The sequence below is a fragment of the Homarus americanus genome, unplaced genomic scaffold (genome assembly GCF_018991925.1).
Source record: "Homarus americanus isolate GMGI-L3 unplaced genomic scaffold, GMGI_Hamer_2.0 scaffold47521, whole genome shotgun sequence".
Lineage (NCBI taxonomy): Eukaryota > Metazoa > Arthropoda > Malacostraca > Decapoda > Nephropidae > Homarus > Homarus americanus.
In genome coordinates this window covers 86,869-103,093 of record NW_024718149.1, presented here as the reverse complement: position 1 = coordinate 103,093, position 16,225 = coordinate 86,869, and the positions used below count along the sequence as shown (strand labels likewise).

Genomic DNA, 16,225 nt, shown 5'->3' with positions numbered 1-16,225 from the left:
ATACAGCGCCAGGGGACAGATGGTGGGTGGGTGTATGCCAAGCTTCAGTTTCCGCATCATTGGATCACTTTGGTGTCATGTGTCGAGGAGAACTCCCACGCCACCCATTTTTTTTCTTTTGTGGTGCATTTCTTTGTTTGAATATGCATTTTCCTCGTATATTGTTTAGTTCTACACTTCATTCTGAAAATTTCTTAAAGTAAATATGAATATGTACTAAACAGCCTAAAAAAAATGTTGCCTTTTTTTCCCCACTCACGAAATTGGCGACACCTACTGTAAATTTAGATGTGATGCATGACTTTTATTAACTTAATGGTTCTCAAAATATGTAACATGTGTAATTTTAGTTACTTTATAAATCTATGGCTCTGAACACATTATTTCCTTCCTTGGTATTGTTAAGTAGAGCGGATATTGCCGGGGTAAACAATGTGGTTTCCTGGTGAGCCGCGCCTCATGTGTCGGTCGTGCGGCAATGGTTACACTTCAGCCTTTGTTGTGGTGTCACGGACCAGGGAGAGGGGGGGGGGGGTTATGTCACTCATTATTGGCAACCAAAGATCTCTTTATGTAATACAATTTCTAAGTGTATTGAAAGTGGTATTACTAATTATAGTTGCATTGTTTAATGTACTGTGACTTTGAGTACTTGAATTTTGAATATTTATTTGTTAGTGATGTAGGTACATAGGACTGATAAGGTAACTATTGTTTATGATACACTCAGGATAACGTGTTAGTAAGATTGCCTAGGATGGTCTATATTTAGTTATTACGAATTGTGCTATCATTATTATGATTGATGTACAGTATATGTTAGTTATACTTGGAATAGTTAGGGTTGTTCATATTATACTAAGGGTAAGGTTGATAGTAGGAAAGGTATTATTAAAATTTAGTGAAATAATAATTCTTGCCGATTAAACAAAAGTGCTATTGTTATACAAGTTCCCGTTGCAATTATATAATCTTCCCGTTTCCCGAGAGTAACTTCCCGTTTTCTTTGCGTACAGGTTCCCAGTTGAAGAGTGCAGCATCAGCCAGCAGCAGCCGCTCCACCTCGCCAGCCAACGGCAGTAGCTCTTTCATCCCCCAGCCAAGAAGCCATGGCGGCAGAGCATCTCTCAGTGAGAAGCACTCAAAGTAAGTACTGTACTGTACCCACCTCAGTAACCTTCACTGACCCATCCACCGAGAGAACGTTTAAAACATCCGGACTACCCCTGTGTTGAGTGTCAAGGTGTTGATATATAGGCAAATATCTTATATGGTCATTAAGTTAGTAACATTGGTAATCTAACTGAGAACAACTACAGGGCATCATACTGTACATGCAAATTTGTGTCAGGAAATAGTATAAATATTTGGCAGTGCGGGCTTGGTAAACATGACTGTATACAGTGCCATGTTGTGTATTATTTTAAAGATATTTAATGTTTTTAAGTTGAGGTAAATTTATATTTATTGAGGTTTTGCTCCCAAACCCACCACAAACTATCCCCCGTTGGTCAGTGGTTAAATTTATCACACTTACCATAATACTTTATAAACGCTGTACGAATAAGGCTCACTAAATTTGAAATAGGAATAATATAATGCAGACCACCCCATAAATAGTGTGATTATAATAATGAGCCGAATTAGGAGAAGGTAATTAGTTTGTTATGACAGTCGTGTGTAGCAGTGTGACGGAATGTGGGTTATCAACAGGTCTCGAAGGTTGTGTGTATGCTTGGCTGCGGTGAGTGACGGCCAAGTTATTCATTCAGTACTTTCCGTGATGGCAGCTCGTACACAAACTAAAAGCAATATGTCTTATAACTGGAATCACGTGAATATTAGGGATCATAACTTATTTCACCTGATGATTAAACACCCAAACCTTAACCTAACCTAACCACAACTATAATAGCTAGTGTTAGGATGTTTTAATAATTAGGTGAAATAAGCTGGGGTGCCTAAACTTCACATGATTCCTACAATTTATAGATTAAGTGATGGCATTCATAGGTCATTACAGGGATATATTTAACAGCTGACCTTGAATCTTATTTTAGTGAGGTAATGTAACAGTATACCCAGTAAGTATAGGCGGATATAACCAACATACCCGGTGATGGGAGTGGCTGACCAAGTAAGGCAATGGTAGACCCTGCAGCCGACGACTCCACACAACTGCCTGCTTTTGTGAAGACTTGGACGGGTTTGTCATATTGCAGGGTCGTGGAGGCTTGACCCTTGCCGGGGAGGGAGGGAGGGAGGGAGGGAGGGAGGGAGGGAGTAGTTTGACACGTGGTGGAGGGAGGGAGTAGGTTGACCTTTGTATGGGGAACGTTGAGCGTTGTAGGGGAGGTAGTGAGGTAGGTTGGCGTTTGCTGGGGAGGAAATGGGATAGGTTGACACTTGCAGGGGAGAGGGGGAAAGTAGGTTGGCACGTGGTGAAGGGAAATCGCAGGGTTGGCACTGACTGGGGAAGGGGAGGGGAGGGGAGGTTGATAATTGCAGGGGAAGGAACGAAAGGTTAACATTTGGTGGGAAGGAGAAGAGAGATCTGGTAAGGGGGGGGGGAGAGTGTCTGCCTTCCTGGAGCTGTCGCAGGTCTGGCAGTGGCACTCTTGGGTAGGAGGAGTCTGTCTGCTGTGTTTAATTAGTGGGAATTTAATATCTAGTGAGGGAGGATTGGTAAATAAAAACACAATATATGAGAGAGGGAGAGAGAGGGAGAGTCACGTAAGAGGAATCACTGAAGAGGAATGAGAGGAAGACCTAGATAATAAAGGGAGGAACGTGAAGAGGAGGAGAAGAAGCGGGATAACAGGACAGACAAGTTGTGGTTTTAAATTACACTGAGGAGAGACAAGAAAGCATCATAGAATGTTAATGCAGTGTTTTGTTGGGGAAGTATTAATGAGTTGTTTATAAATATTGGATTGTGGGGATGGAATATTTACCTTCATTAATACCAGATTATATCAATGTTAAGGGCATCCTGTTATCGCTGCCGACTGTCCTATTCACTCCGTAAAAAATGCATATTTAGAAACGAGTCGATATGTCAACTCTGGGGTTAAGCCGCTTTGATATGTATAGAAAACTGCACGCTATGTAATATCAACAACAACTATATGCAATTCTTTAACCTAACCCCCAATCATTTAGTGTACCTGGGGGTAAGTGTATACGTATGTTAGCTTTGTATGTACACTGTATGATTGAACAGTTGTACTGTATATATCACTGGCAGTAAACGTTATGATAGAGGAGTGAGAACTTTTGAGATGTGAGGGAGGTGTGTTGGTGGTGGTGTGTGAGGGAGGTGTGTTGGTGGTGGTGTGTGAGGGAGGTGTGTTGGTGGTGGTGTGAGAGAGGTGTGTTGGTGGTGGTGTGTGAGGGAGGTGTATTTGGTGGGGTGGTGTGCTGAGGGAGGTGTGTTGGTGGTGGTGTGAGGTGTGGTGGTGTGAGGTGTGGTGGTGGTGGTGGTGTGGGGGAGGTGTGGTGGTGTAAGGGAGGTGTGTGGTGGTGTGTGTGAGGGTGTGGTGGTGGTGGTGGTGGGGGGTGTGGTGTGGTTGTGGGGTTGTGGTGTTGGTGTGGTGTGTGGGGTTGTGGTGGTGTTGGTGTGGGGGGTGTGGTGGTGTAAGGGTGTGGTGGTGTGCTGGGGAGGTGTGGTGGTGGTGGTGGTGTGAGGGAGGGTGTGGTGGTGGTGTGGGGAGGTTTGTGTGGTGTGAGGAGTGTGGTGGTGTGGTGGTGTGAGGGTGTGGTGGTGTAAGGTGTGTTGGTGTGTGGGGGGTGTGTGGTGGTGTGTAAGGGGAGGTGTGTGGTGGTGTGAGGAGGTGTGGTGGTGGTGGTGTGTGGGGGAGGTGTGGTGGTGGTGGGTGGTGGTGTGAGGTGTGGTGGTGTGGGGTGTTGTGGTGTGAGGGAGGTGTGGTGGTGTGAGGGAGGTGTTGTGGTGTGAGGGAGGTATAAGGTAGTTAGTGAGAGAGTTAGGAGTGTTTGAGGACGGCTGGAGGTCAGGAGGCCGAGATAAGGACACGAGGGAGGTCTGGGGCTTCTGGTAATGAAAGACGGCATTGAGGTGCCCCGTGTGACTGTAGCTGCCCCCGTGTGTATCGTCAGGAGCAGCAGCAGGCTCTAGGCTCCTGCACCATAACTAGGAGTAAGCTCTAGGCTCCTGCACCATAACTAGGAGTAAGCTCTAGGCTCCTGCACCATAACTAGGAGTAAGCTCTAGGCTCCTGCACCACAACTAGCAGCAGGCTCTAGGCTCCTGCACCATAACTAGGAGTAAGCTCTAGGCTCCTGCACCACAACTAGCAGCAGGCTCTAGGCTCCTGCACCATAACTAGGAGTAAGCTCTAGGCTCCTGCACCACAACTAGCAGTAAGGTGTAGGCTCCTGCACCATCACCGTACATAAACATTGTGTGAGGCAGCCAGCCCACAGAAGCAACAGGTGGAGCCGGCGTCCAGGGGGCGTCGCTGCCGCTACTGCCGCAGGACACTACAATAATATTGTAGGTGGTGGGAGGCAGATCTCGACTCCCAGCCTCTTTTACCACCAAGTGTACACAACTGATCACTGTGGTGAGGACAGTAGTAAACTGTGTGGTCGAATTAGTTGGAATGTTGGCTATTAGCAACAGGAAGGTTATGTTCATGTGTATATATTTATAAACTTCAGTCATTTTCTATTATGTTACCAAGTCTTTTCATTGTCTACCTCAATCATAAGATATATAAAATTTAAAAAAAATTGTCATGATATGCATAAATATACACACACATGGCGAAACATTTATAACGTTACTGTACTATCTTAGAGAGATCTTGACCACTGTCACATTGAGTACCAGAACCGTTTGGAAGGGAGTACCTGTAGAGGGCCATAAAACACGGGATATCAGTGGGTGTTGCGCGCTCTTGCCTGGCCCACACCCTGTTTATTATCTGGCCCAACAACTTCTCTAGATGAGTCACCCTTGAGTGGGCGACGGGGGTCAGAGAAAACGCCTCCGGTGCGCCTTGGAAGAGGCGCTTTAAAATTTTTCGTTTACACTTTCATAGTTTTATGTCAACGATAACAACTATACGCTTTGTTTAGTACATAATGAGTATATCAATATAGTCAGATTAAGGTAACTTTGAAGGAATGTATCTGCCTTTGTTAATTATAATTAGAATGATAATTTATGAATTTGTAGAATCTGGTCTCGTCCCCGTGTTCCATATTTGGACTACACCTTAACCACTGTTGTGAATATGGATAGCGAACACAAAACCATATTCTAGTAAGTCTTGCCACATAATAGTCCAACCCGACAGCATCTGAGAGTGTGTTAGGCAAGAGTTTTTCTTACATAGTCGTCTCATGGGGCCAGCCTTGGGCGTCAGACGCAGTATTATGTGTTGTTGTGATCAGCTTAGTTTGAGGAAGGTGTTGTGATGGCGGGGACGGTGACTGGTTGGGGCAGGTTTTGCACTCGTCCGCGTTGCTGTGATGACCAGAATGTTTATTTGTACCCCAGTAAAAATATCTGTTTGTTTAAGGATTTTTTTTTTGGCTAAATATGTTTATTAAGGGAGGTTCTCGTGTGTTGATTTTGTTATAAGCTCGTGATTGACGGGTGGAGAGAGGAAAACACTCTTAGTCGTGTGGTGGTGGATGGGTGAGGGAGGTGGATGCAATGTTTGGATGAAGGAAGAACAGTGAATATGAGAGAAAATAAGAAAAAGGGAATGGAAGGAAGATTGAGAAACGAAAGGGAAGAAAAGGATATGAAAAGGTAATGAGAAGTGAAAGAAGAAAGAAAAGTGGGAAAAGGGCGAATAGAGTTTAAATGGAAGAGTTGGTTAAGAAGAGAAAGTTGGAAAGGGGGAAGAAGAAGAAAGAGGAGGAGGAGGAGGAGGAGGAGGAGAGATTTGCGGGATCTTACGTCATCATGCGTGAGTAAGTCGTCTCAATAAACCCCGTTAACAATTTATCGGGATGTTCACTAAACTTATGTGACGTAAATAAACAACAAATAACAAAGACACTTATAGCCTATAGTGAGACTACTCTGAGCACACGATAGTATTTATTAAGGTATAGTAGAATAGTACTGGACGCCATGGTAGTTTGACGGGGGCTAGTGGAATAGTACAGGACGCCATGGTAGTTTGACAGGGGCTAGTGGAATAGTACTGGACGCCATGGTAGTTTGACAGGGGCTAGTGGAATAGTACAGGACGCCATGGTAGTTTGACAGGGGCTAGTACAGGACGCCTAGTGGAATAGTTCTGGACGCCATGGTAGTTTGACAGGGGCTAGTAGAATAGTACAGGACGCCATGGTAGTTTGACAGGGGCTAGTAGAATAGTACAGGACGCCATGGTAGTTTGACAGGAAGGTATGCGGTGGTTGGGTTAGGCCAGCCATGTGTAAGGGACGACTCCTCCCTCCCACGTGCAGCCGCCCACACGGTTCAGCCAGGTGGGCGGGGGGTCAGCCAGTAAGACAACACCGCCTCTGCCGTCTAGGTCCTCCTCCTGCATACCCTGAGTGTTGACGTTTGTGGTGGAAGCCCTGAAGGTTTCACCACTAACCCCCCAGAGTGTGGAGGTGGAAGCCTTGCCTCTCACTGTTATGAAGGTTTCACCACCGACCACCTCCAAGGTCTCTGCGTGTCATTATATCACGTCATCACCACTTGAGTCAGTCAGTACGGATACACTTTTTTGTAATAGTTAAGATAATAATAATAATACACTCTTTGTGATGATGATAACAGCCACGTTAGATAATGATGAATTTTAGTTGAATTTATATGTGGAATACTGTACGAACATGGGCACCCACCGTTGACTGTGGAATAAATACAAAATATAATACTGAGTTACATTTAAAGCTGTAATCCTGAACTGTAACCATTGTACTGTATCTGTCAAAGGATTATTAGCGTCAAAATATTACCATCGTCAGTTAAGGTTGATGTAATGATGTGTGTGTGTCAACGAATATAGCGTGAGTGGGCTGGGGTGGGGGAGTGAGTGGGCTGGGGTGGGGGGTGGTATTAAGTCATTCTCTCCGTCACCCTGTAATGACGTGTTGCCGTCGTTGTGCCCTTGTTGGCTTCTGAGATAACTGTCTCTCAACCTTCAGTAAATAAGAGCTGATGGAATTTTTCTTTAATTGTGTAAGATTCCTGTGTCAGGGGTCAAGTTCGGGTTAGGTTAGGTTAGGTTAGATTAGATAAAGTTAGGTTTCGTTTAGTTTAGCTTTGATTAGATAAGGTTAGATTAGGTTGTATTAGATAGGTTAGGTTAGGTTTGATTAGATAAAGTTTGGTTTGGTTAGATTAGGTTAGGTTAGGTTAAACTTGTGATGTAATAAAGTTGGGGTTAATTTTCAGATGATCTATCTATCTATCCATCTATCTATCTATCTATCTATCTATCTATCTATCTATCTATCTATCTATCTATCTATCTATCTATCTATCTATCTATCTATCTATCTATCTATCTATATATATCTATTTTTTACGAGAACAAGAAGAATAAACACGCACACGAGAATGAATGTCTATCTTGAATCATGAGTAAATAGTGGAAAGAATCAGAGGATGAAGCGTGATGTAAAACTTGTGTTGTGGAGGTGTTGGAGGAGGGGGGAGGACTCGGGAAGAGGCAGCCAGGTGCAGTGTTAGTATGGTGACCAGGGTGATCAGACGTGCTCCTTCCTCCCACCACCTGTAGTAATCTCAGCGTGTCTTAGTTGTTGTGAGTATTAATTATGTTGTTTTCATTTGTTGTTCAAGGGGAGGAAAGGGTCAGGATCTTGTTTTTTTTTAATCTGAATTATCACTTTCTTTTTTCTGCTTTCTCTTTCTCTGTTTTCTCTTTCTCTGCTTTCTCTTCTTTTCTCTCTCTTCCGTCTTCTTCTTTCTTATCCTTCTTTTCTTCTTTTTCTCTTCTTTTTCTCTTCTTTTCCTATTTTTTTATTCTTTCTCTTCCTTCTTTCTCTCTTCCTTCTTCCTCGTCCACCTTTTCCTTCTTTCTCTTCTCTTGTCATTTACTGAGTGGTGTGTTTTTATTTACATTTTTATTAGTTTATTTTATGTTTGTGTTTAATCTTTATCCACATGTTCTCTCTGTTCTCTATTTTGTGATCTAACAAGGTTTTCTTCTGCGTTTTCTTGTTGGTTCATGTTTACTCTCTCTCTCTCTCTCTCTCTCTCTCTCTCTCTCTCTCTCTCTCTCTCTCTCTCTCTCTCTCTCTCTCTCTCTCTCTCTCTCTCTCCATTCTTCATCCAATACGTTAAGTGTGTGTGTGTGTGTGTGTGTGTGTGTGTGTGTGTGTGTGTGTGTGTGTGTGTGTGTGTGTGTGTGTGTGTGTGTGTGTGTGTGTGTGTGTGTGTGTGTGTGTGTGTGTGTGTGTGTGTGTGTGTGTGTGTGTGTGTTCTTGGTACTCTAGCTTCCGGCCGCAGATTCTCAGAGGTTGGTAACTATTCCTGAGGTGTGGAGAAAAGAATAGAATAAAATGTGGGCATAAATTTAGCTATGTGTAGTTAGGTTAGGTTAGGTGGGTGGTTGTGGTCAGGTGGAAGCTAAGCTGGTTATTATTGCCTCTGTGTTGATGTAGAGTGAATACGTTCTAATTAATAGAGATGGTGGCGGGGTGACGGTGGCGGTTATAACAATTTCTTACGTTATATTTCCCCTGGATAACGTTATCGCCTTGTTATAGTTAGTACAAAGCTTATCTCGGCGCTGCATTGCCTTATACCGTATCTTTCCCCGTACGGTTATCTGTCTCCCCGAAGTGTTGACAGACAACCCGCCATTCTGTCGACTGTCACACTGCTGCCTTATCGCTGCGCTACAGGATGTTATGTTTTTAGATCAAGTTATTTTTAAGAAAGATGAAGTCAACTATTTGTCATGCATAATTTTTAAGTTATGTTAGAAGTGTAAAGGTCACGTAGACGACCTTGTTATATAGATATTACTGCAATCGTGTGTGTTATGTATAGCCTACATTACTACAGGTGTGTTCCTGTGGTGTAATGATCAGCATGCCCGGCTCGCAAGCGACCCGGGTTCGATCCCCGGGCAGGGTGACGCTATGGGCAAGTTTCTTTACGCCATTTGCCTCTGTCTACCCAGCAGTACAGTAGTTGGGGACGAAGATGTTAATCGATTTGCGGATCACGTTCCGGGGTAATGGTTAGCCAGTGCAGTAGGCGAGTTGTCCGGTCTTCTCGGACTGTTCATTGACACTTGGTCATGCAACTCGTTAACTCAGGGTGTGGTTGTTGTTTTGGCGACAGCTTCTACAATTTAAACAAATTCACGCCTAGGTGGCCCTTGGGCCGGCCATCCTCGGACACGAGGGGCAACCATTACTACATATTAAGATTAGTAGCTTAAATAAATAACGTATTGATTTGAAAAAATATATGTATATGTATTATTTAAATATTGTTGCAAAAAAGGAAATATTTAATGTGGGCATGTTGTCATATTGGGTGGGGTATTTACATAGAGCCAGCCAGCCGTCCGTCACTCACTGTCGTGGTATGATTGGTTGTGGCGGGTGTGTGTGTTGATAGTCGGACGTCACAGTGTAAACAGTGCCACGTGGTGCTCCCTCAGTTTGTACAGATGTCCTCCCACGCCGCCGCCACCAGCTCAAGTTCCGTATCTCCCATACTCTCTCTCTCTCGTTGCTGCAGTTACTCCTTTCAGATCGCAGTTTATTTCACCTTCATATTAACTTAACCTAACCACACTAACCTAACCTCCCCGGGTAGCGTTAGGGTATTTAATCATGAGGTGACATAAGCTGGGGTGGATAATCTACATGTTATTCCCTCCTTCCTCCTCTCCCTCAATCCTTCCCTCCCCCCACCCCTTCCACCCCACCCTCATCTCATTTCTTCCCTCCCCACCCCCTCCTCCCCTCCCTCATCTCCTTCCCTTCCTACCTTTGCACACAGTCATATGAAGGTTCTTGTCATGGCTAGAGTCACATATATATATACAGATCTGCCTGACACCAAAACAAAGACCTGACAAAGGCTCCATAAATGACTGCTAGAACCACTGACAACAGACTATACCACAGAACCACCACAACAGACTATACCACAGAACCAACACAACAGACTATACCACAGAACCACCACAACAGACAGCTCCACTCCCACACGCCCTCCCAAGTCGACAACATTTTTGCATCCTTAAATATCGAGCAAGTGAGACTCCACCCTTACTTCCCTGGGTGACCTCCGCCCTCACCACCACCACTACTATTACCACCTGAACGACTACCACTACCACCACCTGAACGGCTACCACTACCACCACCTGAACGGCTACCACTACCACCACCTGAACGGCTACCACCACCTGAACGACTACCACCACCTGAACGACTACCACCACCTGAACGACTACCACTACCACCACCTGAACAGCTACCCCTACCACCACCTGAACGACTACCACTACCAGACGACTACCACTACACCACTACCTACACAACAGCAGCTACCACTACCACCCACCTGAACAGCTACCACTACCACCACCTGAACGGCTACCACTACCACCACCTGAACGGCTACCACCACCTGAACGACTACCACCACCTGAACGACTACCACCACCTGAACGACTACCACCACCTGAACGGCTACCACTACCACCACCTGAACGACTACCACTACCACCACCTGAACGACTACCACAATCGCCTCCCTCACCGCCTCCACCACCACCGCTACATTAATGACCATCACTTGATACATCGTTTATGTCTAAGGAACTGCAGCATATAGAGTCGAAAGAATAATATCTAGTGTACGCCTCAGAGCTCCAGCGGCTGTTGTAAAGCGTCTATTTTATTGTATCATGAGGTGTGGGTCGTGGTGGACGGATGAGGCGTGAGAGGAAGTGTGAAGTTGGTGAGCACCTCCCAGCTTGGCACTCCTCCTCCTCCTTAAACCAGGACAGGGATTGAGGTTGGTAGTTGAAGTATTAAGGAGAGACACAGAAGGTCGCGGAGTGTGCGAGGGGGAGGCTGTCTCTCACACGATGATGTAAACAGGTTTCTTTACCTTGTTGCGACAGCTGTTCTCACGCCTCCTGTCCCTCTCACCAGTATTTATAGTGATGCCTCATGTCCTTCACCAAGCCTGGAATCCAGCGGCGCTATCTTTTGCGGCTTCCTGCTGGACAGGCCCACTACGTCACCGTGACGTCATGGCTTATCCTCTTGTCGTGCTGGGGTATGATGTCATGATTTCGTCATACATACGTCACTGATGGAATACCTGATGATGAATTTATATGGTGAAGGTGACATTTAAAAGCTTGTTTATGATGTGTTGACGAGCGTTTATATAGAATTCTGGTCTGTAAAGGCATTAAACGATGAAAGTATTTGATATATAAATAATTCTCTGCTCCATCGTCACCCCGCCACTATCTGCTCTTCACCCCATCTCCCCGCCCCTCAGTACTGTACTCCCCACCCCATCATCACCCACCCCTCTCTGCTCCCCATCCCATCACTACACCCCTTCCTTTTCGTGCACGAGCCGGAAGAAGTGTGTGTGTGTGTGTGTGTGTGTGTGTGTGTGTGTGTGTGTGTGTGTGTGTGTGTGTGTGTGTGTGTGTGTGTGTGTGTGTGTGTGTGTGTGTGTGTGTGTGTGTGTGTGTGTGTGTGTGTGTGTGTGTGTGTGTGTGTGTGTGTGTGTGTGTGTGTGTGTGTGTGTGTGTGTGTGTGTGTGTGTGTGTGTGTGTGTGTGTGTGTGTGTGTGTGTGTGTGTGTGTGTGTGTGTGTGTGTGTGTGTGTGTGTGTGTGTGTGTGTGTGTGTGTGTGTGTGTGTGTGTGTGTGTGTGTGTGTGTGTGTGTGTGTGTGTGTGTGTGTGTGTGTGTGTGTGTGTGTGTGTGTGTGTGTGTGTGTGTGTGTGTGTGTGTGTGTGTGTGTGTGTGTGTGTGTGTGTGTGTGTGTGTGTGTGTGTGTGTGTGTGTGTGTGTGTGTGTGTGTGTGTGTGTGTGTGTGTGTGTGTGTGTGTGTGTGTGTGTGTGTGTGTGTGTGTGTGTGTGTGTGTGTGTGTGTGTGTGTGTGTGTGTGTGTGTGTGTGTGTGTGTGTGTGTGTGTGTGTGTGTGTGTGTGTGTGTGTGTGTGTGTGTGTGTGTGTGTGTGTGTGTGTGTGTGTGTGTGTGTGTGTGTGTGTGTGTGTGATCTAATATTCCTCCATTACCCATAATCGTCGCTCCCTTCTCGTTATTCCCCCTTCCTCCATCATCCTCACTCCTCATCCTCGCTTCACTATTCATTATCGTCACTTCCCTCATCCTCTCACTCTCCGCCAGGTTTCCCCTCAGTCCTTTGATCGTCCCTCCCCTCACCCTCCAACTCACTCCTCTTCGTTTCCTCACCCCCTCTCTTTACTCATCCACTTCATCTCCCCTTTCTTCCACCTCCTGTTCTTTGTCTCTCTCTCTCTCTCTCTCACGTTCTTTTATTATCATTGCTTTCCCCCTTTTTAAGTCTCTCGCTCGTTCGTTTAATTCACACTAGTTCCCTCCCTTCCACCCATCCTCTCTCTCTCCCCCTGCGCACCCTACCGAACACTGGGTCAGAAGAGGATTGTTTTGTGTATGTGTCGTTCAGAATGTTTTTTTTTTTTTACAATTGAGAAAAATGAAAATTGTGTGTTTGATAAGTTCAGTGTGGTTTAGATGAGGGTCGTTATTTGTGCCTTCCTTGTATAAAATAATTGTGGTCTGGTATAGAGGGATAAGAAGTTACTGGACCGCATCATAATCATCTTTAAGACCGTTCATACCTAAAGACGGACGGATATTAGTACAGATACATTATATGATTTTTGTTACAAAATTATACAAATGGTCAGAGATCATTTAAACTCATAAAGTGAATATGTTTATTTTCAAAATCCATTTAAATCTGACTAATTCTAGGGCGTCTTTAAAACTACCTCAGATTACCTCCACCCAAATATAAATTTTTGTCTTCGATATCACAGAAATTAGTGGGTGTGATTCTGTGGAAAAAAAATAACTGCTTCTGGGTTGGGGTGTGGCGGTGTACTGGTGGTGAGCATCCACTGTGATGGCTCGGAGAGGGACTGTTTGTGTGTGCGGGGGAGGGAGGGGGGGAGGGAGGGGTGAGGGGGGGAAGGGGTAGCGTAGTAAAGCTGGCTGGAGAGCGTGCGGCAAGAGGTAACCATGACAACGAGGGGGGCGGGTCCTAGCGATGACTCAGATGGTCGGGGGAGGGAGAGGAGGAGGGAGGGCTTACACCGTGACGCCCGCAGACAGCCCCGCGCGCTCTTTTTATTTGTACACCAGAACTATTTTGCCTGGAATCTACGACGCGTCACCACCTGTTACAATGTTTACGCTGGGTGACGTAGGACTCATTTGCATATTGTTACGCTTGTGTGTTTATGGTGATGGATTATAGAGGGAAATAATTATTACCCATCCACGCCCACGTTCAGAGGTTAAACCAGCGAGGCGAATATTATTGCCGTACAGGTTCTCCTCCACCCCACGTTGCCCATACTTAACCCACTCCCACACTGTGAACCCTGTGCCTCCCCGCCCATGACTCCCGCCCATTCCATCACTTGCCTTGTTTTACGCGGTATACCAGAACGTCCTGTGTTGAGACGATGATGATGACATGAGACGATGATGACGAGGAGATGAGGGAACAATTTTCTCCTAATTTTATAGACAATTTGAGTTTTGGGGTCGATTTTTTTTTCTTGTTCACAAATGCAACTTTTTCGTTTTTTTTTCATTCATTGTTAATATTTTTTATGAGGTGAAAATCCACAATATTAAGTAATTATTATTGTTTTTATAGAATAACTTTCCCTAGTACCTGTGTCATCCATTATACCTACCCATTAATGATCTATCCACATATCCACTGAAATCTATCCGTATCTACCACCTCTCGTTATAACCCATCCACTTACTCAACCCATGAAATCCATCCACTCCTTACACCTCCCCATAAAGACACACACCATCACCCATTAAACCCATACATCCACTCACTCCACCTCGCTATTAAGACTCATCCACATCCATCACTTCTTCACCTGTTCCACCCCTAAAACCCAGCCCACCCACCCAGCCCACCTACCCAGCCCACCCACCCAACCCACCCTCTCCACCAATAAAATCAATTAGAATTAAGACTTAAAATCCAGTCCATGTGATTCTTTGCATATAATACCCAAATCCTAATCTGGCTCAACCTACACTAATCGCAGCCAGTCATTGAGGTTAGAACCCAATCCTATTGCGTTCTTATCCTAAAGACTGGGGAACATTAGATTAGGTTAGTGGTTATTTAGGATAGGAAGCGTTCGGTTTGGTAAAGTTTGGTTGGATTACATTTACAGGGTAGTTAGGTTAGGTTAAATTAGTAGGTTTGGTTAAATTGGGTTAGGTTAGGTTAAATTAGGTTGGAAGTTAACTAAGCCAGGGAGTGTTTCAGCTACTGGAAATTTGTCTACGCTTCTCACGGGAGACTTAAGTGTTCAGGTCCGGCCACTCCTGTGTGTTCACTAGTAAGATGTGACCACTTGCTCGTACCTGTAGCCCACGGGTTTTCTAGTGTGTGTGTGTGTGTGTGTGTGTGTGTGTGTGTGTGTGTGTGTGTGTTCGTCGGGTTAAAAATTAATCTATCAAGTAAGTCTGTGAGTGTAGGATGGTCCCTAATATTATGGGTGGTCGTGAATGAACTTTATCGTAAACTTAAGAACATAAGAATGGAGGAAACTGCCGCGGACCTATTGGCACATACTGATTGGTGATGGAATTTGGACTTTAACGGCTTCGTGGGTGGAAGTCGATGTCGGTAATGAAAAAGTGACGTATTTGTAGATCTAAGTCATGTACAAAAAGCTGCTGTACACGCAAGAGAAAGTACTAAAAAGGATAAGCTACAAAAAGTCTACACGGTCATACAAAAAGAAAAAAACTTGATAGGGTCTCACTTATGGGAAACAGGATGTGCTTGCGTTATACGAATGGGATACTGGTGCGTCAAACACTAGTGGCGACACCAACCATGCGAGCGGACGAAGCAGGTACAACGGGTCGCCAGCTGGACGGATGGTGGCGCCGCGCTGCGCTAGAGGCAGTCTGTTGGTGGCGGCGTTGAAGACATCATCGCCTGGACCTGCCTGCGTCACCCTTGTGTCTGGCGCCGGTACCCTGGATGCTGAACCTCCTCTCTGACGCCCACCGTGTGTCACCGTGTCTGGAGGTGAACACACTTGTGCCAGTGATGAGTTACTGGAAGTGTTGAACTGTCGTCACAAGTGTTGAACTGCAATAAATCAAGTAGAAATATTTCGACAAGTGTTCAACTAAAAAAAAGAGTGAATATAACAAGTATTGGACTGTTGCGACAAGTGATATATTATTGTTTCTGTTTAATCAATATGAAAAGTGGTATTTTCCTCTCAGAGCTGATCAGTGGTTAATGATCCACGGTGAGAGATGTTGGGCCAAGAGTTGTGCTGGACGGTGTTATGTTGTGCACTAAACATTATAGTGCCTCAGACAAGTGTTGGATTCCTAGTGACCAGTTTGTTCAGAAGTGCAGTGTATATATATAGAGCTGAATCCCTAACATATGTGCGTGTTACTCCATATTGATGATGACGTCAGAGCCTGTACCATGTTGTTCAGTGTGTGGTGGTTGGTTTTGATCCGTGACATACACTGTGTCAGAACAGCGTGGTCGTGTGCTGGGAAGTGCTTGGTGGTGGTGCTGAGATCGACAAGTGTTGGTTCTGTGTGGTGTTAAATAGCTTTTGTTCTTTTGTTGCGGATTCTTGTATAATCAATTATTTTATGTTTAGTCGAGCTGAAAACTGTCTTGAACCGTTTCTTGTCAGTTACTCAACCTTGGTACTTATTCGGGACATCTGGCCTCCTCAGTTGTCGCCTTCCATTAGATACAAGTCATAATATGTTGAGGTTCAGTTTGTTGTTGGTCCGTCTGTGATAATTCTCTTGATTACAGTTACGGGATTAATTGGGCGGTTTAAAGCTTGTGATGAGACCAACTACAGCTTCCTGGAGTTTAGTGAACAGATCACATCGACTATATTTTATCTACTAGCACAAAATAACGTATAAATTGTAGAGTAAATTATAATTAGATACGGATCACATG

The 16,225-nt window shown here is 44.9% G+C and overlaps 1 protein-coding gene across 12 annotated transcripts in view; it reads left to right on the top strand.

Moving 5' to 3' along the window:
* The window catches only part of LOC121859221 (protein sickie-like), a gene marked incomplete at its 3' end in the record, with an annotated part of 132,844 nt that overhangs the window by 31,932 nt on the left and 84,687 nt on the right, over nucleotides 1-16,225 (top strand). For all 12 annotated transcript variants that reach the window (XM_042355952.1, XM_042355950.1, XM_042355951.1 and 9 more), the window contains 1 exon segment: nucleotides 1,017-1,146. In XM_042355952.1, coding sequence (XP_042211886.1) covers nucleotides 1,017-1,146 — 130 coding nt within the window.